Source organism: Zonotrichia albicollis, chromosome 4, assembly GCF_047830755.1.
Source record: "Zonotrichia albicollis isolate bZonAlb1 chromosome 4, bZonAlb1.hap1, whole genome shotgun sequence".
Lineage (NCBI taxonomy): Eukaryota > Metazoa > Chordata > Aves > Passeriformes > Passerellidae > Zonotrichia > Zonotrichia albicollis.
In genome coordinates, this window is record NC_133822.1 from 50,060,523 (window position 1) to 50,077,253 (window position 16,731).

The 16,731-nt window shown below is 42.8% G+C and overlaps 1 protein-coding gene across 1 annotated transcript; it reads right to left on the reverse strand.

Moving 5' to 3' along the window:
• Window positions 1-220: 220 nt before the first annotated feature.
• Window positions 221-15,284, reverse strand: DYRK2 (dual specificity tyrosine phosphorylation regulated kinase 2). The gene is made up of 3 exons (XM_005480575.3): window positions 14,976-15,284; window positions 14,085-14,221; window positions 221-5,966 (listed from the first exon to the last, which is right to left on the reverse strand). Exons 1-3 carry the CDS (start codon window positions 15,028-15,030, stop codon window positions 4,365-4,367), a joined length of 1,794 nt encoding a protein of 597 aa, XP_005480632.1. The 5' UTR covers window positions 15,031-15,284; the 3' UTR covers window positions 221-4,364.
• Between the last annotated feature and the right edge of the window lie 1,447 nt (window positions 15,285-16,731).

Here is a 16,731-nt window from a genome sequence, read left to right on the forward strand (position 1 = left end):
GCAATATTCAAGGCTGTCAAGATACATAAAGCAGTAGGAGAGTCATCCTCCAGCAATGGGTGATTGCTATATACAGATTCCAGCATGAAAGCTCGGGGACAAAGGCACTGCTGCCACTGACTGAGCAGGCTAGGAGAAGGCCTTTCCACATTTAAGAAATGTCAGCATTCCAAGGGCTTTCTTTATGACTACAAAAAACCCCAAAGTACAGTGGACAGAATCAAAGTAGGACATAAAATTTTATTCTGAAATGATCTCTGGCCACAACAATAAAATGTAACAAATATTCACTAGAACAGTCTTAACTCCTGTCATCAGCTGTACAATACATACAGTATCATAAAACTGGCCACTAGGATTAAAACCCACTACAACATCTTTAATGTTAAGTGGCAACAGCAGCATCTCACAGAAAATTATACATAAATATATACACAGTCCACATTCAATCATTTTTCACATGTTTTCAGTACACACAGTTGCAGCATATTACAGTCACGTGTCTAAGTCATTGCCCAATAAAAACCCAAGCTACTGCTTAGACGCAATTGTAGCAGTTGAACTGAATAATTACAATTTGTAGCAGTGATGTACAAGCCCCTAGAAACAATAATTCACAAATGTTATTTTATTCAAATGCTACCATAGTATTACACTGGGCAATATTCTAATCTTTGCAGTCTGTAAAAAGAGTTATTTCTGCATTATCACAGATATTACTGATGGAAAAAAATTAACAAATGGAGAGCATTAAATAATGCACACCCTCGCTTAAAGATTTTAATATTGCCCGATGCTACTTATGTCTTTTAAGTGTTTTCAACATTCCCATGAAGTCATTTATAACTCCAAACCACCCACCAAGTTAAAAGTGGCTTAAGTGCCTTGCACCCAAATTGTAAAAATCCCTGGTCACTTTTATAAGAGCCAGGCACATATAAAAGGAATGCACTTTGGTTCATACCAAATGCCCTGGGATTAAATCACACTATAAAACTAAAGAGTCTGAGGTAAATTTTTACAAATACAGTTGATTTCTGTCTAGTGTCACTATAACAAAAAATTATTTTAAAAAAATCAATTTGATGTTAAAGTACAACCAATGACGAAGGGCCATCTTTAACCCCTTAATGAGACGGTACTACAAGAACAGAGTGTCCTCTCCACCCTAGCAGTGTGATTGCCTTATTGTTTCTATTAAGGCCTCGATCATCTACAGGATGTTTTAAGACAGGTATAGCACTTAAAAATAGATTTCATCCCTACTAAGCAGTATTCCAAGGGTTAAAGAGGCCAAGATGCATTTACAACAAAAGGCACATTGTTAACACCAAGGGCACAATCCATCCTCTATCCTTAATCTACACATCTTGCATCACTCTCTTGTTCCAACATTTAAGTGGTAATGAACACACCAGTGGTGCAAGAAACTGAGCCAAGTGAGACTGCAACCAAAGACAACACTGTGCTGTTACTAAATCTGAAAATAGCTCAGACGTCCCCAGACAATGGTAACATGTGAGACTAAGCACTGTTTCCAAGCCAACTTCTATCAGCCTAATTATCAGAGCCCTTAGAATAAAATCACATCAAAGCAAGAGGCAACATCATTCCCCCCTCCCCCCCCCCTTCTTTTACAGGTATAAATAAGCTACAATAAAATGCAGTTACATCACTTAAAAACCTTGATGTAGCTGCTCCTTTAGTATAGAGGAAGTTCCACTGTATCTGGGTTAAAAAAATAGCTCTTCACACTATAGTTTGGCCTTTAAGTTTCCGGTAGCATTTATGAAGAAGGTGGATCATAAATGCATTATTGGCATTAAGAACTGGTTACATGAAAAAGAAAATTTAGTGGTTGTAGCCCATTAATGACCCATGAACACCACAAATGTTTTCACCTTAAGTTGCCACAAAAGGCAGGAACATGTATCAATGTCTGCTTTAAAAAATGTCATGGGAGATGATTCTTCTTTCACCCTTAACATCAGCATCCCTATTTCCCAACTTTTGCAGGAAGAGTTAAGGTAGAAAGGAGTGGTAAAGTCAAGCAGGTGGTGGAGGAAGTAAAGATTCCCTGTTACTGTAGAAAAATACAAAGAATTGTATTCCCACAGTCATGAGAGTTAGTTAATTCTACATTAAAATTAATATATCTCTTTTCCAGACTTAGAATTTACTGACCATAATTTACTGGATATTAATATTCTAAACCCCACTTTTCTTAGAAGTATTATATTTCATTTTTAACATGATTTCACACATGTTTACATATTGCACTTACACATATTGTATAAAGTTTGAACAGTTAACACGAAATAATTTAATTTGACTAGAGGCAAGAAATTATCTTTTTATTTTAAAAAGAAAGAAAAATGGTTGATTGACAGTCTAATTTTTACATTTATCAATCAACAAATAACATCCTCTACTCAGAAATTATTTTGGAGCTTCTTTAAGGTGTTGACTTTTTGGCAAGAAGTTCAGCGATATGTTTCCTGAGAATTCTGTCATTTTTTTCTTTATATCCCTCCCCCAGTCTTACATTAAATTAAAAAATAAAACAAACCAACAAAGAAAAATTAAGCTGTAAGTGGTAAATTAACCAATATGAAGGAGAACTTAACCGGAAACTTTCTTGGCCTCTCAGGGGACCATGCTTTAAGTAATTTTCATAATTTGTACAAGTAACTCAGTAAAATCTGTGCATATAAATGTTGTTTGTAAGTAAAGTTACTGAGGTTTAATGCAATCCATTCTAGTATGTCTTATTCTAACATCCATAAACGCTTAAGGATTGTTCTACTTAGTTTAAAATTCCCTTTTCTTATGTTTTATACATCCAATGTAGACCACAGCCATTGTATGCAGTAAAATACTGATCTCAGATTTCAAACTGTTCCTGTTGAAAACATGCTACAACATGTGAATACCTCTCTCGTAGGTCTAGATACTATTCTTTAGTAGACCATCTTTCTTCCATGAATGCAGTTAAAAGTAAAAAAGAAAAACCAAGCATTAGCACACACACGTGAACAAATCTACACATATCTCTAAATGTTCTTTTAAAGTTCATTTTCATCTACAAATGCCAAAGATTAAATCAGATCCCAAGTGCTTAGCTTTCCTTTGATAATTTTCCCTTATTAGAAAATATCTAGGATGGTGTCTTCCAAATGAAAACCTTCCCACTGAGGATCTTTCCTTCTACAGTTAAGCTGTCTAAGGTGAAGTACTCCTCTACAGGAAGCAATGTAGTAACATCGTGTTTGCCCCTACATGCAGATTTGATCTGAAGTGTAAATGTACCACAGACGTCACAGTCACTCAAACATTGTCAGAGGAAATAAAAGCAACCTTGAAATCCATGTAGTTTAACAGTCTGGAAGTTACAGTAGAAAACTGACAGAATGAGCACTTCTGCCTATGTGATTTTGGGAGATCAAGCTGCACATTAGAAAAAAACAGAAGAGAAGAGATGGGGAAAAAAAAAGCAAAAAAGAAAAAAGGAGAACCTGTGTGAATGCTCAACGTTACAAACCTGAAATGAAATTCAGAACAATTTTGCTTTACCAACTAATCAGCCACTTTCAAATTCAGAGAAACAGACATATTGCCATTTTCACGCTTTCCAAGACCACCCGTTCCTCTCACTCTACCACGTGGCATGCAAATTAAGTAATTTTAGCCCCGGTGTTATTTTTTGCATTATGTTTAAATTATCATTTCAATCAAAGCCCGTAACTTTTAAATAGAGAAAGTATTCCATAGGAGGTGACAGTATTTTTAGTGATACCATGACTTTCTCTGGGCTACCACATAAAGAATGGCAATAGAACATGCTATGGCTCCACTTTAAACTACAAGTTTACAAGTGCTTAACTGTATTCTTTGAGTATTCTCCCTTGAGTCCAGTCAGTTATAGATGTGAGTGTGCACAGAATCCAGACCAAACCCCTAAAATCCAAAAGGTAGTCCTTCAAATTTACCCCAGGTTAAAACTAATATGAACCATGGAAGAGAAAGGTTAATACCTTTGATACCACGCTGCAATGCATGACAGTCATGTTGTAACCAGTGGCCTGCCACTGATGTTTATTACTGTGTCACACTAGTTACAGTAAGGCTAATTGTACTGTAGAAGACAAACATTTTAAAAAATAAGTATAAAAACTTAAAGCATTGTCCCCGTATTTTTATAAAAACAAAATTAACATTTAAAATTACATTTAAAATGAGTGCTGAAAGATACAAATGAATAGATTTATTGAGCAAATAAAAATGCATAACTGAGCTAATTTTTCATACAAATAAGGCTCAGCCACATTGTATCTCTCATATTAACAGCATTGGGTTTTTCAAACTCAGCTAACGAGTTTTGGCAACACTGTTCTTTGCTGAATATTCCCATTGGCATCTGTCATCTGTGCCAAATTAGTCCTCAGTTTTGAAGCTGAGCTTGAAGTCGGAGGTAACTTGGAAATTGAAGTTATAGCACCAGTACTCTCTGAAATTCTCTTTGCTGTGGCCTTTTCCCCAGTTGGAGGTTTTGGCAACCGTCTCCTTAACCAGGGATGCCGCAAAGCCTGGCTGGGTGTCAAACGGGCAGCAGGATCCCATTCTAAACACTGTTTTAAGAAGTCAAGGAAGAGAGGATCATCACACCCCTTTAATGCGTTACCCCACTCTCTGCTCTCTGGTGGGCCACGCAGTTTTCCCCTCCGAGAGCGTCCACCATTAAGTACTACAGAGCCATCAGACAAGGTTGTGATGCTGCAATAGCGGGGATAACCCTTAGAGCTCACAAAGTTTTTCGCTCGCTTGGATGACTCTAAGAGTTTTGGAGCAGGCATGCCCAATAGTTCAATCATACAAGCCAGCTGATCTCCTTCATCTTCTCCAGGTAAAAGCGGATAACCGGTCAGAAGCTCTGCTAGGATACAGCCCAAGCTCCACATATCTATGGGCATGCCATAACGAGCACCGAGGATGACTTCGGGTGCACGATAAAACCGTGACTGAATGTAAGTGTAGACACGCTGATGCTCGTAACAGCTTGAGCCAAAATCAATCACTTTAATACCACTTCTACCCTGTTGTTTCAACAGAATGTTCTCAGGTTTAAGGTCACAGTGAATGATTCTGTTTTTGTGCAAAGCATCCAAGCACTGTAAAATTGAGTGGGCAAACTTCCGAACCAAAGGCAGGCTAAAGCCCTGAAACTTGTTTTTCTTTATTAATTCATACAGGTTCATGCTCAGCAACTCAAATGTCATGCAGATATGGCTGCGGAATGTGAAGTTTTCCAACATGTGAATAACATTCATGTTGTTATCCTTATCTTGCTTCCGAAGGTGTTCCAGGATCTTAATTTCTTCCGCAGCTTGGCGGTGGAAACGTTTTTCATTTCTCACCATTTTTAGTGCCACGTGCTGATGCATCTTGTGATCGTAGGCCTTCACCACCTGCCCAAAGCTTCCTTTCCCTATAACTTTCAGGACTTCATACCTGTATGCAATGTGATCATGGGGTACTTGAATGTAAGACCCTTGCTCATCGTCATACCCACAGTTGTTTGAACCGCCAACAACGCCTTGCCGCTTCTTTGCATTTGGACCCAAGAAGTATATTTCAGGGTAGCTAAAAATCTCATGATGCTCAAAAGCTGTTAACTTTTGCATGTATTGCTTCATTGCTTGCTCTGGTGTGATAACAGCGGTTTTCACCTTCCCTGTTCCATCTGAAGATTTTAAAGAGCTGGAGCTCCCTTGTCGCCTGTGGGCACTCTCTGTCTGTCTGTCCTGAACCACTGGCAATCCAGATTTGCCTAGCGTTGTAAGTCCATTTGGCTGCGTTGTCAGAACCGTTCTCTTGTTACTATTATCTTCAAAGAGCTGCTGAACCTGGATTTGTCCATGGCTACTAACATGTAGGTGCTCACTCATTGTGTGCTTACCGCCTCCAACCTAAAATTGAAAATAAATACATACCCAGTTAACAAGAAAGACATGAACTCCATGCTTCAACATTCACTCTGCAACCCTACATTCTGCCTAAATCACCTCAACATGAAGTGTCTTCTTAAATGTCAATTGTTTACAGAGAATCTAAAAAATACAGCATGTATACTGTAATACTGCTGGACGCCGATTCTTGTTTCTCAAATGCTATTTTCATGTCTCTCCAAAATGTCTGCAACAAGGCAATCACAAGCGCACTACCATGAGAAGCTAATGATATTTCCAAGCAATCTTTAAGGCAGCAGACCTGTAACATCAAGATGCATGCTTGACTTCATAACAGTAACAGTTTTACAGATGCTGAAGATAACATACAATGCCTGTAAGAACTTAAATGGCTTATGCTCTCATCATCTGTTCTCAGAAATCAAGATTTTAACTTCTTCCTAAATTTGTTGTGTATCAAAGGTTACAGATACATTTTTAAGCAATAAGGAATGTGTTGTGACACGCACAAAGAGGAAAAGAACCCACACATTTCTGAAGTTCAGGAATATAACTTACTGCTTGCAATTGAGACAGTCACAAGTCGGCAAAACATTCCAATCAATGAAGAATAAGCATATGCTTTAGCACTTTCCCAAACCAGCCTAATGATAACTTTTAACCAAAATGAGATTTGGGGCCTTACGCAGACTTGAGTAAAAAGCAAATCTTTGCCTTGAGGAACATACAGTAACTTTATTTTATAGGAGTGGAAAAAAAGCATTACTAGATTTTGGAAATTAGATTTGTTCTCGACAGTGTGTACATGGGAATAAACAGTAGCCTTCAGCATTTTCAAGCAAACAAACAGCAAAGTACTGGGGTGTGAAAACAGGTATTGCTCCAAACCTGTTATTTTTAAGAAGAAATAAGAAATTTACAGGCATATCTGCCACTTAAATAGCTGTCCTTAAAATTCCTTATTTGCTCTCAAGTAGAGGATAATTAGTTTGTCTTCTGCCTGGTCTTACACAAATGTGGGAAGAATTCCCCTGCTGTCTCTCCAGCTGATTCACCAGTCTTAATATTTATGTCAAATTACTAACGAAAAGTTCACTGATACTGTCAGACAGATGATCAAGCCAGAGCTGAGAACACTTTTCATCTGAACTGTATTTTTTCTAGGCAGCTAAGGATAACACATCCCTTGTTCACTTAAGGTTGCTGAAATGAAATCAGAAAATGACAGTTGTGTGCTGTGATATGAGGCAATGAAATCTGTGCTGCAACAGCAAAGTGCTTCCTAATGAGAAAACCCAGACATGCAAGGCAGACTCGAGCATACTTTCTGCTTCTGTTAAGGCATCAGTCTGATACAGCAGAAGCATACTTTTGTAAATTCACTAACTTGTTCCCAAAGACTTGCCAGCTGGACACCAGCTTCACCTTTGGACAGTATATTGAAATTTGCAGCTCTGAAACTCATATAATATAAGAAGGGCTCTCAGGGACTGCCTCTGCTCTCAGGGACTGCTCTTCTGATTCCATTTTGACTGATGTTCATCCATCATTGCAGTTTGACTGTGTATGTTTGTTTGAAGAGAAATTTAGGCTCACACTGTCAAATTTGATCAATCTCATAGAAAGCACTACCACACAATCACAACTCAGAGCAAAGATGTTTGTAACATTTAAGCACAATGAAGATATACAGGAAATCAACAAAAGCTCCCTTCCTAGTCTGACGTCTCAAAAGCACCAGAAATTAAATCATTAAGAGGACTTCTGTTTTGCCTACAGGCAATTTCTTCAGGTCAAGTTTGAGGCACACTGCAGTAGCAGTTTCCTGAAGGTTGCCCTGATCCTGTATATAAACAGCAGTTACTGCACAGGAAAAAAAAAATTACCCCAAGAGCTGCTAAATCACCTATTTCAGAAGAACCAGATCTAGTTAGTAAGATGTGTCATAGGTTCAGCACTGGAGAGCTGCGCAAGAAAGGCATATTGAAGCAGCAGAGTAAACATACAATTCCAAAGACTCAAGCTAGGAAACTCTAGGTACAAAAATTTATTCTCCAACACTAACTGAACAAAAGCAGAACATATCTAGACAAACTGGGAGTAGGCAATATGAAAGTAGACAATGAAGAAAGAATAACACTGCAAAAGTAATTTTTAAGAACTTTTTAACCCAAATACTCATTACCACAGCTCAAATCTTGAATTTTTTTCCCCTCAAGTCACCTGTTTTCACAGTTAACTATTTTCCACCCTTCCTAAGCACTGCTTGCTTCATTGTATGTATTGAGAAGTTCTTCAGGGCTTGGAAAAAACTCCATATATTTATTCTGTCTCAACAGGGACTAAAAAGTTCTTTTTTCTAAAAAGTGTGTTTGTGAACACATTCTGAAGTGTAAATCATGTAGCTTCCTGCACCTTCAGGCAGATTCATGGTTTTTCAAGCAGCAGAATGAAATCACTAGCATTATTCCAACTTCAACCCAAATCCTAAATAACTGGTTTTGCCAGTTTCTGTCAGCTGCTTGGGAATGGAAATGCAGATGCAGACAGTAGTGCTGGTTTTCTTTGTAGAAAATTACCACATTATCACAGGCTCTATTCCAAAAGCTGCACAGGAGAAGAGAGCTCACTCTTCTTTCAGAAAAGCCCAACAAAAAGAGTTTTAGAGCTATCAGACACAACACAACCACAAAGTACATAACAAAAATGAACTTTCCTCATCTATTTCCAACCCGGATGAGGGCTGGATTTGCATCAGTCCTTTGCTCTGCCTATCTACTTCTGGCTACTTGGGTGTCTGAGATTGCTGTCAGGCTCAGGCTTGCACTGCTCACAAGCCTCTCGAGCAACACGGTAAGTTCCTGAACCACAACTAATGGGCTTGGCAAGCTACAAAAGACTACAGCCTTCTCAGTCCCATACCAAACTCTTCTTAGTACGCAAAAGCTCCATCAGCCTATCAACCGAAACCGCACGCCTGAGAGGTTTGCAACACCTCCATTTTGCTTCTGCAGATGGACCCGTAAATTCCAGAACCAACAACCTACACAACTGACCACCTGCATGCGCTTATAAAGCTTACTGATTATATATATTGTGTTGTTTGTGCTCAAACCCATCCACACCTTCTAAGATTTACATATTTTTGTAACACATATAATCAAAAAGCTACTGTTGTAAGTCTATAAAATATATTGAAATAACTGGTGAGCTTGAACCCATCTTCCTGAATCTTCTGACACGACCAATTACATAACAGCAAATATTACAATGCAGTGTTTCTTTTCTTTCTTAGTAGTTTCTCGTAACTTCAAAATCACCATTAAGATCTTTTACTTTGTTACGTTCATTTTATGGAAGTTGGTGACTATGCTAAAAATCACCTAATCTTTGAAGTAGGTACACCAAGCAAAACAAAACTACACCCTAAACTATGATCGATAAATAAATAAAAAGGCAACAAAACTTTAATTTGAGGGTGGTATTATTTGGGTTTCTTTTGCCTTCACAAATGGATTTAGGAACAGAAGTAGAACAGTAACTTACTAAGGCAACAGACCTGTAACAACAGGGAAGTAGCATAAAAATGAATCCAGCCTGCTAACAAGGTGGCAGACCCATTTACAATTCCTCTGCAGTACACTCACCCAATGCATTGATCTGTTTTAAGACCTTTTACAAGAGTAATAGGACTGAACCCCACAGGAGCATGTACCTCTTCTCAACTTCATCCTCCAAATGCATCAAAATGTTATGTAATTGTATCATATTTCATCTCTGGAACAGTCACTTCTGTCATTATTAGCACCCTATAAAACTATCCAAGACAGACACATGATTCAGCTATATCTTATAATTTTATTTTGAGCAAAATCACAAAAAAAGATTTTGCTGTCAATCAAAATCTAAAAAGGTTTGTAAAATTAATCTTAATAACAGCAATCATGATGGCCTGCTGAAACACTGCACAGAAATAAGATGTCATTATCTGCTATTACTTTGCACAGATGAGGACAAAGGGAGAAACAGTGTTCTAAAGTAGTAACTTAATTAAAGAATAATTGTTACACTATATACCCCTTTTTTCACAGCATTTCTGGGCGGGCCAGTTTCAGGCCTACTGTGTCAAACACACAAGAGACATATGGTATCAGGTGCAGCATGCTTCACTGCCTATTTTGTTGACTACAAAACAAAAGCCTGAGCAAAGGTACAAAAGGCCCTTTTTTTTCCTCGATAAACTAATTAAAAAACATTCCTCTGTTCAGAACTAAAAATACTTGCTAATTATAGTGGATTATCCCTAATGGTTTTATCATGAGTATAGGTTTTATGGACCAAAAAAACTAAGCCTTTGTTGAGCTTGGGGCTCAACAAGAGTGGTAGAAGGAATACACCAATCGGATTTTTGCTGTTGCTGTATCTGGTCCATATAAGCCTATTTTTTGAAAAGTTAAACAACTTCATATAGCAAATATTTTCACAGACTGAACTATGCCTCAAGAGTCATACTGATCCTTAATTTTTTAAATTCTGTTAGGGGTGCAGTGAGTTTGAATACTTCAGGGACATCCTGCATTTATTACACACGATGAAACTCAAAAGGACAGCCAATGTACACTAAAATGAACTCCTTGGATTAGGTTAACTATACAAATATGACAGATGTGCCTAAAAGTACTGCAGTTCCTACAGCACCACAGTCACCAGCTGCTGGAACCCAAATTTCACAGCTGACCCCCACAGCCCTTGAAAGTTAAGACAGTCTCATATTCCCCCCAGATACAAATTTTAAATAGAGGAAGAAACATCCAAAGAAAATGAGATGTAGTAAAATGCAGATCATGACTGCATAGTTATTACCACTCAAATGTGACAGTATTTCTGTGGCAATTTATTAGATTAAAACATCACAATAAGAAGGTATTTGCTTTGGTTTTACCTGCTTTAAAGCAGATGACAACAGCAAAAATTAGCAGCATGTGACTTACCAGGTCTTTGCATTAACAGAGTCCAGGAATCTCTGTTCCATTATAATGTAAGTCAATTTAAAAAATTAAATTAAAAAAATCAAGACTAATACAATGACTGATGCAAAAGTCTACGGGTAAAACATTCAACGCTGGTGGCAAAAGAAAATAGGCTTGCTGTACAGAAATCTTAGAAAGGGCTTGAAGGAGGGAGGGCACTGAATCCTGCATTGTAAATGGGTTGTTTTACACTACTAGACAGGAGATTAAAAACATTAATACTGGTGTACTGCAAGAGAAACAGAAACAGTGCAGAATGCAGGAATACGTGCCAAGCAAGAAAGAACAGAGATGAGTCTGGAAGAGGGACTCACAGACAGGTTGGGATTTATACAAGCAGAGCAGCAGGCAAGCAAGATAATCTCTACTGCAGTATGTCAACTGGATGTTACTAACAAAATAGGAGAGTGTGAATGGAAAAAGGTTCCAATCATCACAGCAAGAACTTAAGGCTTCCAAAGAGAAAGCACTGACTTTGGAAAGGAAAATGAAGAGGACAAGGGGCTGGAAACAGGTTCATGTTTTCCACCACAAGGCAAAGAAGACAGCCAGGGATGGAAGCATACACAAATAAGCCTAGGACGAAGGCACACTTAAAAAAAAATACACAAAACCTTTCCCTAGTAGAACACACAACCCTGCCTGCTTAGCAACAAAGGCTGCTGTGCTTGCAAAGACTGCCACCAAAACCTCTTTCCCATTTTACAAAGCTTGTGTAAAACATCATCTTCTCCCCTTCTACCCATGCTGTTTATAATCTACCAAACAATGAAATTTCACTTGACAGTAGGAGACCACTGTTTCAGCAGAGGCTGGATCACACAAGTAAGAAATATGACAGGTAGTTGACTTCTTCCCTGTCTGCATTAAAAACCCTTCAGCCTAAACAAAATGTAACTTCTACCTCAGTTTCTCTCACAATTAGCATACATACTATGCACGCTTATATATAAACACCAGCAGTTCACCCACTCAAGCACACCATACGTTCTGAAAGTCTGAAACACAAACAGAAATACTCTGGGTTTAGCTATTACAGAAGCCACATAGATACAACAGAGATGAAAACAGCACAAGCAAATGGACACAAGAAGGAAAATAATTTAACAAAACTGAAAGGACCCATTTTAAACAGGTCTGATTGGAGGAAGTGGTGGGACGCAAAACCAATAGTTTCAATCTGTCAGTGTCAGCTGAGGTCAGTAGGCCTAAGTTTACAGAACAGATACTGCCCCCCTTTTTTCAGGTTAAAATCCAGCATTCTGATGTCAAATCTGATCCTTACCACAAAAAGGTATGTTAGCAAACCACAAAACAACCACCTACAAAGGCAGTATGAGGCATTTCTGTAACAGCACCCAAGGCTAAAAAACCACTGTAGAGTAGGCTCTTTATCACAAAGGAAAGACAGACTTTGAAACAGTCAGAATCTAAAGGGACATGATCCATTGCCATATAATGCTTGATCACTCCTGGGTGCTTCCAGAAGTACACATATATATGCTACATATAAACACAGGCACACATACACAATCACCTACTTGTAAAGATACTTGGAACATAGAAATGTAACATCTGAACACCCCTTGAATGCTTTTATAAAGACTGCATCCTCACATACATACAAATATATATATATATATATACACACACAGACACTATATATAATATAAATATACAAAATCTTTGTATAAGAATACCAAAATTCTGTACTTCCAAAATTAGTAAGTAGTCACAGAAAAACAGCTGGACCACCATGGTTTCACAAATCCTAAATTAAGTCTAGGCTCTGTTACATGCGAGCCCTACTGTACATGCACTTGCATAACTGGTGCCCAGGCTGTTTTCACTATGTTTCTTCTTCTATGATTTTATTTAAACAAACCCTTAAGCTGTTGCCCCAACTCTAAAATCAAGCAGCACTTAACTGCTGTATACAAATGTGAAAAAAATGGGCCTTATATACTAACAAACAATTCAGACATGTACTCTAGCTACATAAATATACAATGGAGTTGATCTCAAGCATGCAGCTCCACCTTGAATTTGCAGAATACTCCTCACTCCTTTTGAGAATACTCTCTCTATATATATATTTACCGAGTTTTTTATTTAACTTAAGACAATTCTTGCTATAAATGGATTTGAATAAGATGTTTTAACCCTGGAAAGTCACTGAAACACTAATATCTAAATGCACAGTTTCACCTTCCACTAGCCCATAATCACATTACCATTTAAAGCTCTGCCATATGTTTACATGGATAGCATGTGAGCATCCACGAAGAACTCATTAATTCTATGAAAAGTATGCCATCAATGTCTTTCAGGGTCAGTATGAAATCTTTCAGAATGTAAAAGGAAATGTATGCAATAAAAATTTCAGATATTTAGTGTTAACATGACAGTATATAGACCTCTCTCTCTACTCTGTCATGCCTTCAGACAGAGATACCTCCTCTTACCCATATATAGTGGCATACTTGGGAAGTTTCATTCCTAGTAGATTAACTAGGAGTGGGAGATAACGTGAGATATCACAGAACCGGAAAATAGCACCCTTTTTGTGCCATCAGCCCTTATTTCTTTATAGGTAAACTACTGCAGCAATAAAGGCAGATTCATCCAATCATTGTCCCTGAGCACAGCGATAGCTATCTCTAGGGAAGACTGCGATCGGCCTGAGCTGATCAGACATCTGAAGGGGAGAGGAGCCTTTATTTTTCACCACATACGACATCTTAATCACACGGAAAAACCTCATCTCAAAATATGTATTCACCAGAACATCTCCTCTATGCGAGTGTGAAAGATCGAATTTGTCTCTGAAAATGAGACACAAAACCAGCCTGAAGGGGAGGAGGGGGGGGAGCTGGGGAGGGAGAAAGCAATGTGTGCAGTTACAGGGTCCCAGCCTCACAGCAAGCACGCACATTTCATCGGAGCCTGCAGAAATCCACCGCACGCTGCTCCAGCACCACGCTGCGCCCCGGGGGCCATGCGCGCTCGGTCCCGCCGCTGGGCACACCTGGCGGGCCAGACGCCCCTTCCCCGCTCCCCGTCCGCACCCTCCCCTGCCCGGGCTCACCGTGTGGGAAGCGTTGCTGGCCCTGAGCGGCGGCAATGCGAGGGGCGATGGCGGGCCGGTCCCAGCTCCTGCCCGGGAGACCCCGGCTCCGGTGCCCGGGGAAGACGGCAGCGGGCGGCTGCTGTCCCCTGACCTGCCTGCGGAGAGCAGAGGGGTGAGCGCGGCGGGCAGCTGCGGACCCTCGGGCAGCGAGCCCGTCGGGGCGGCGGCCCCAGCGCTCGGCCGGCACCGCCGCCCGTCTTGCTTGAGGCAGAAGCCATTAAAAGCTAATCACCGCCGCGGCGCACACACGCACCGATCCGGCTAATAGCGCGGGCGGGCCGTGCTCGCCCGGCTAAGCCCTTCATCTGAGATTAACCCGCCACCGGCAGGCGCCTAACCGGGAGAACGAGCCGGCTCTGCTCCGCGCACGCCTCGGGGCTGGACGGCTGCCCGCGCCTCCCGCCTCCCCCCGAGCCGTCTGGCCCGAAGAAATCCCGGCGCCGCCGGGGACCCGCCAGGAGTTCACAAGTCTGCCGCGGGAAGCGGCGGCGAGCACCGCTGCCCCTTGTCAAACGCAGCCGGCTCCGGCACCCGCCGCGATCCCCAGGTCTCCTTGGGTCGTTTCCCTGCGTGATTTCTCTCGGGCCCCCGCTCACCCCGCCCCGCTCCCCCGAGGCGAACTCGCCATCCCGCAACACAGCGGCTCGCCGGAGCCCAGCGCGCAGCCCCCGACGGCCCCCCGGGCTCGGCTGCCGCGGGGGGAGGGCGGATCATTGTTCCACACACACGGCACCTCTGCGGCGGCGGCCGCGGGGCCCCCGAGCCCCCCCGCCCCCGTCCCCCTCCGCCGGGCCTCCGCAGCCCGGCCCAGCGGTGGCGGTCGCGGCGGCCCTCGCTCGCTCTCCTTACCGGCTGGATAGGCAGCACCAGCGGCGGCGCTAGCCGAGGGTTTTCTGGTTAACATGGCCGCTGGAGAGGAGGGAGAGGAAAAGGCATGTCAGGGTGGCTCTCCTCCGCTGCTCCTCGGCCTCTCCGGGCGGCGTCTGCCTCTCTTCTCCGATCAGCTACACCCAGACCCAGACACGTCCTGCGCTGCATCCCCCTGGCCCCGGGCCGGCCGGACAGACCCTCCAACGGCCCGCCGTCGCCTCCCGCCGCAGCCGCGGCAGCAGCAGCCGAGCCGCCGCCGCAGCCCCCGGCCCAAGCTCATCACCTCCCCCGCCCCCGCCCCGGTCGCCCCGGTCCCCTCGCACGGAGGAGGGGGCAGCAGCAGGCGGCCGGACAGGACCCTCCTCCTCGCGCGGTGGAGCGGGGACAAACAGCGCACAGGATCGGCAGTCCCCGCCCCGTCGGCCGCGTGCCCTCCTTCCGTCCCTCCCCGCCGCTCCCTCCTGTTCCCTACCGCTCCGCCGCCGCGGAGGCGGCGCGGCCCGCGGCTCCCCCCGGGCGCCGCACGTCCGCCCGCCCGCCCTCCCATCCGCACAACGGCCGCGCCGCCCGCCCGCCCGGCCCGCACAACGGCCCCGCCGCGCGGAGCGGGCCCGGGGCGCGCCCGGCCGTTGGGCAGCGCGGCCGCACGGCCATGATGGGCCCGGCGGGGCACGGCGGCGCGGGCGCGGCCGCGGGGAGCGGCTCCGGCCCCGGGCAGCCCCGGCGTGGCGGTGCGCGAGCGGGAGGGCCGGTGCCGCGGCGGAATCGGCGTGTGTGGGGGCAGAGGAGCCGGGGCATGGCCAGCTCGTCAGGCGGCGGGGACCGCTCTGTCAGACCGGGAGGACAAAGGTGGCCCCGTGGGACGAGGGATAAATAACTTGAAACGCATAGAGTTTAAGTGAAGACTTTACAATAAAGGGGAAAAAGAAGCTTTTGGGATTGCTCTGGAGGTGTAAGTGTCTCAGCCTAGAATGAGAGTGCGTGGGGCGTTATTGGCCTTGTTTTCCGAACTGCACGACGTGCTTTGTGGAGTACAATGCTTTGAATTCCTGGTTTGTCAGCTCGAACGTCATTACTGCCAAAAATAGAAGACTAAGCATTTGCCCCGCTTGGAACAGCGTTGAAGTGAACTGTCCTACCAATGCTCAGCGCTTTTTGAAGTCCATACAGACCTCTCAGGTTTTTCTTTTGAAACAGCTGGTAGATGTATAGACAGACCTCCCTTCATCACCTTCCACAGAAAAGACAGAGAAATTAATCTCTGCTTTCCCTATGTCTAAGCAAAAAAAAAAAAAAAAAAAAAAAAAAAAACCAACAAAATAAATCCATGCTTTTGCCTCTTCCAGTGCCACAGACACATGCATAAGCAAAGACATTTCCAGTACTGATGCAAAGAAACAATTTCCCTAACCCCTCCTGTCACACAGAGAAAACAATCACACCCACCTTTTCCCTCCATTGTAGCTGAAAGAAAGCTTTGTCTTCCACAATATCCCCCCCAGATGTCCACGGGCACTCCCAATGTCCCTTCCTATGGGCTGCCAGGTGTATAAATGCTGTTTTTATTACTTTCTGTATTTTCTCATCATTTTCACAAGCAGTGCATGCACATCAAAGGTATCTGCATATCTAACACTCTGATAACATTAGTCTTCTGAGATACCTTAAATGTTTCAGGAATGGCAGACAGAAAAAAAGATATTTTCCTAGTTAGTCTGGGGAGGGGTGGAGGGGC

Coding starts and splice junctions, on each gene's coding strand:
- DYRK2 (XM_005480575.3), bottom strand. CDS start 15,030: ATGTTAACCAGAAAACCCTCGGCTAGCGCCGCCGCTGGTGCTGCCTAT. Junction 14,222..14,975: donor TGGTGCTGCCTATCCAGCCG/GTAAGGAGAGCG, acceptor TGCTCTCCGCAG/GCAGGTCAGGGGACAGCAGC. Junction 5,967..14,084: donor CCAGCAACGCTTCCCACACG/GTGAGCCCGGGC, acceptor TTTCAATTTTAG/GTTGGAGGCGGTAAGCACAC.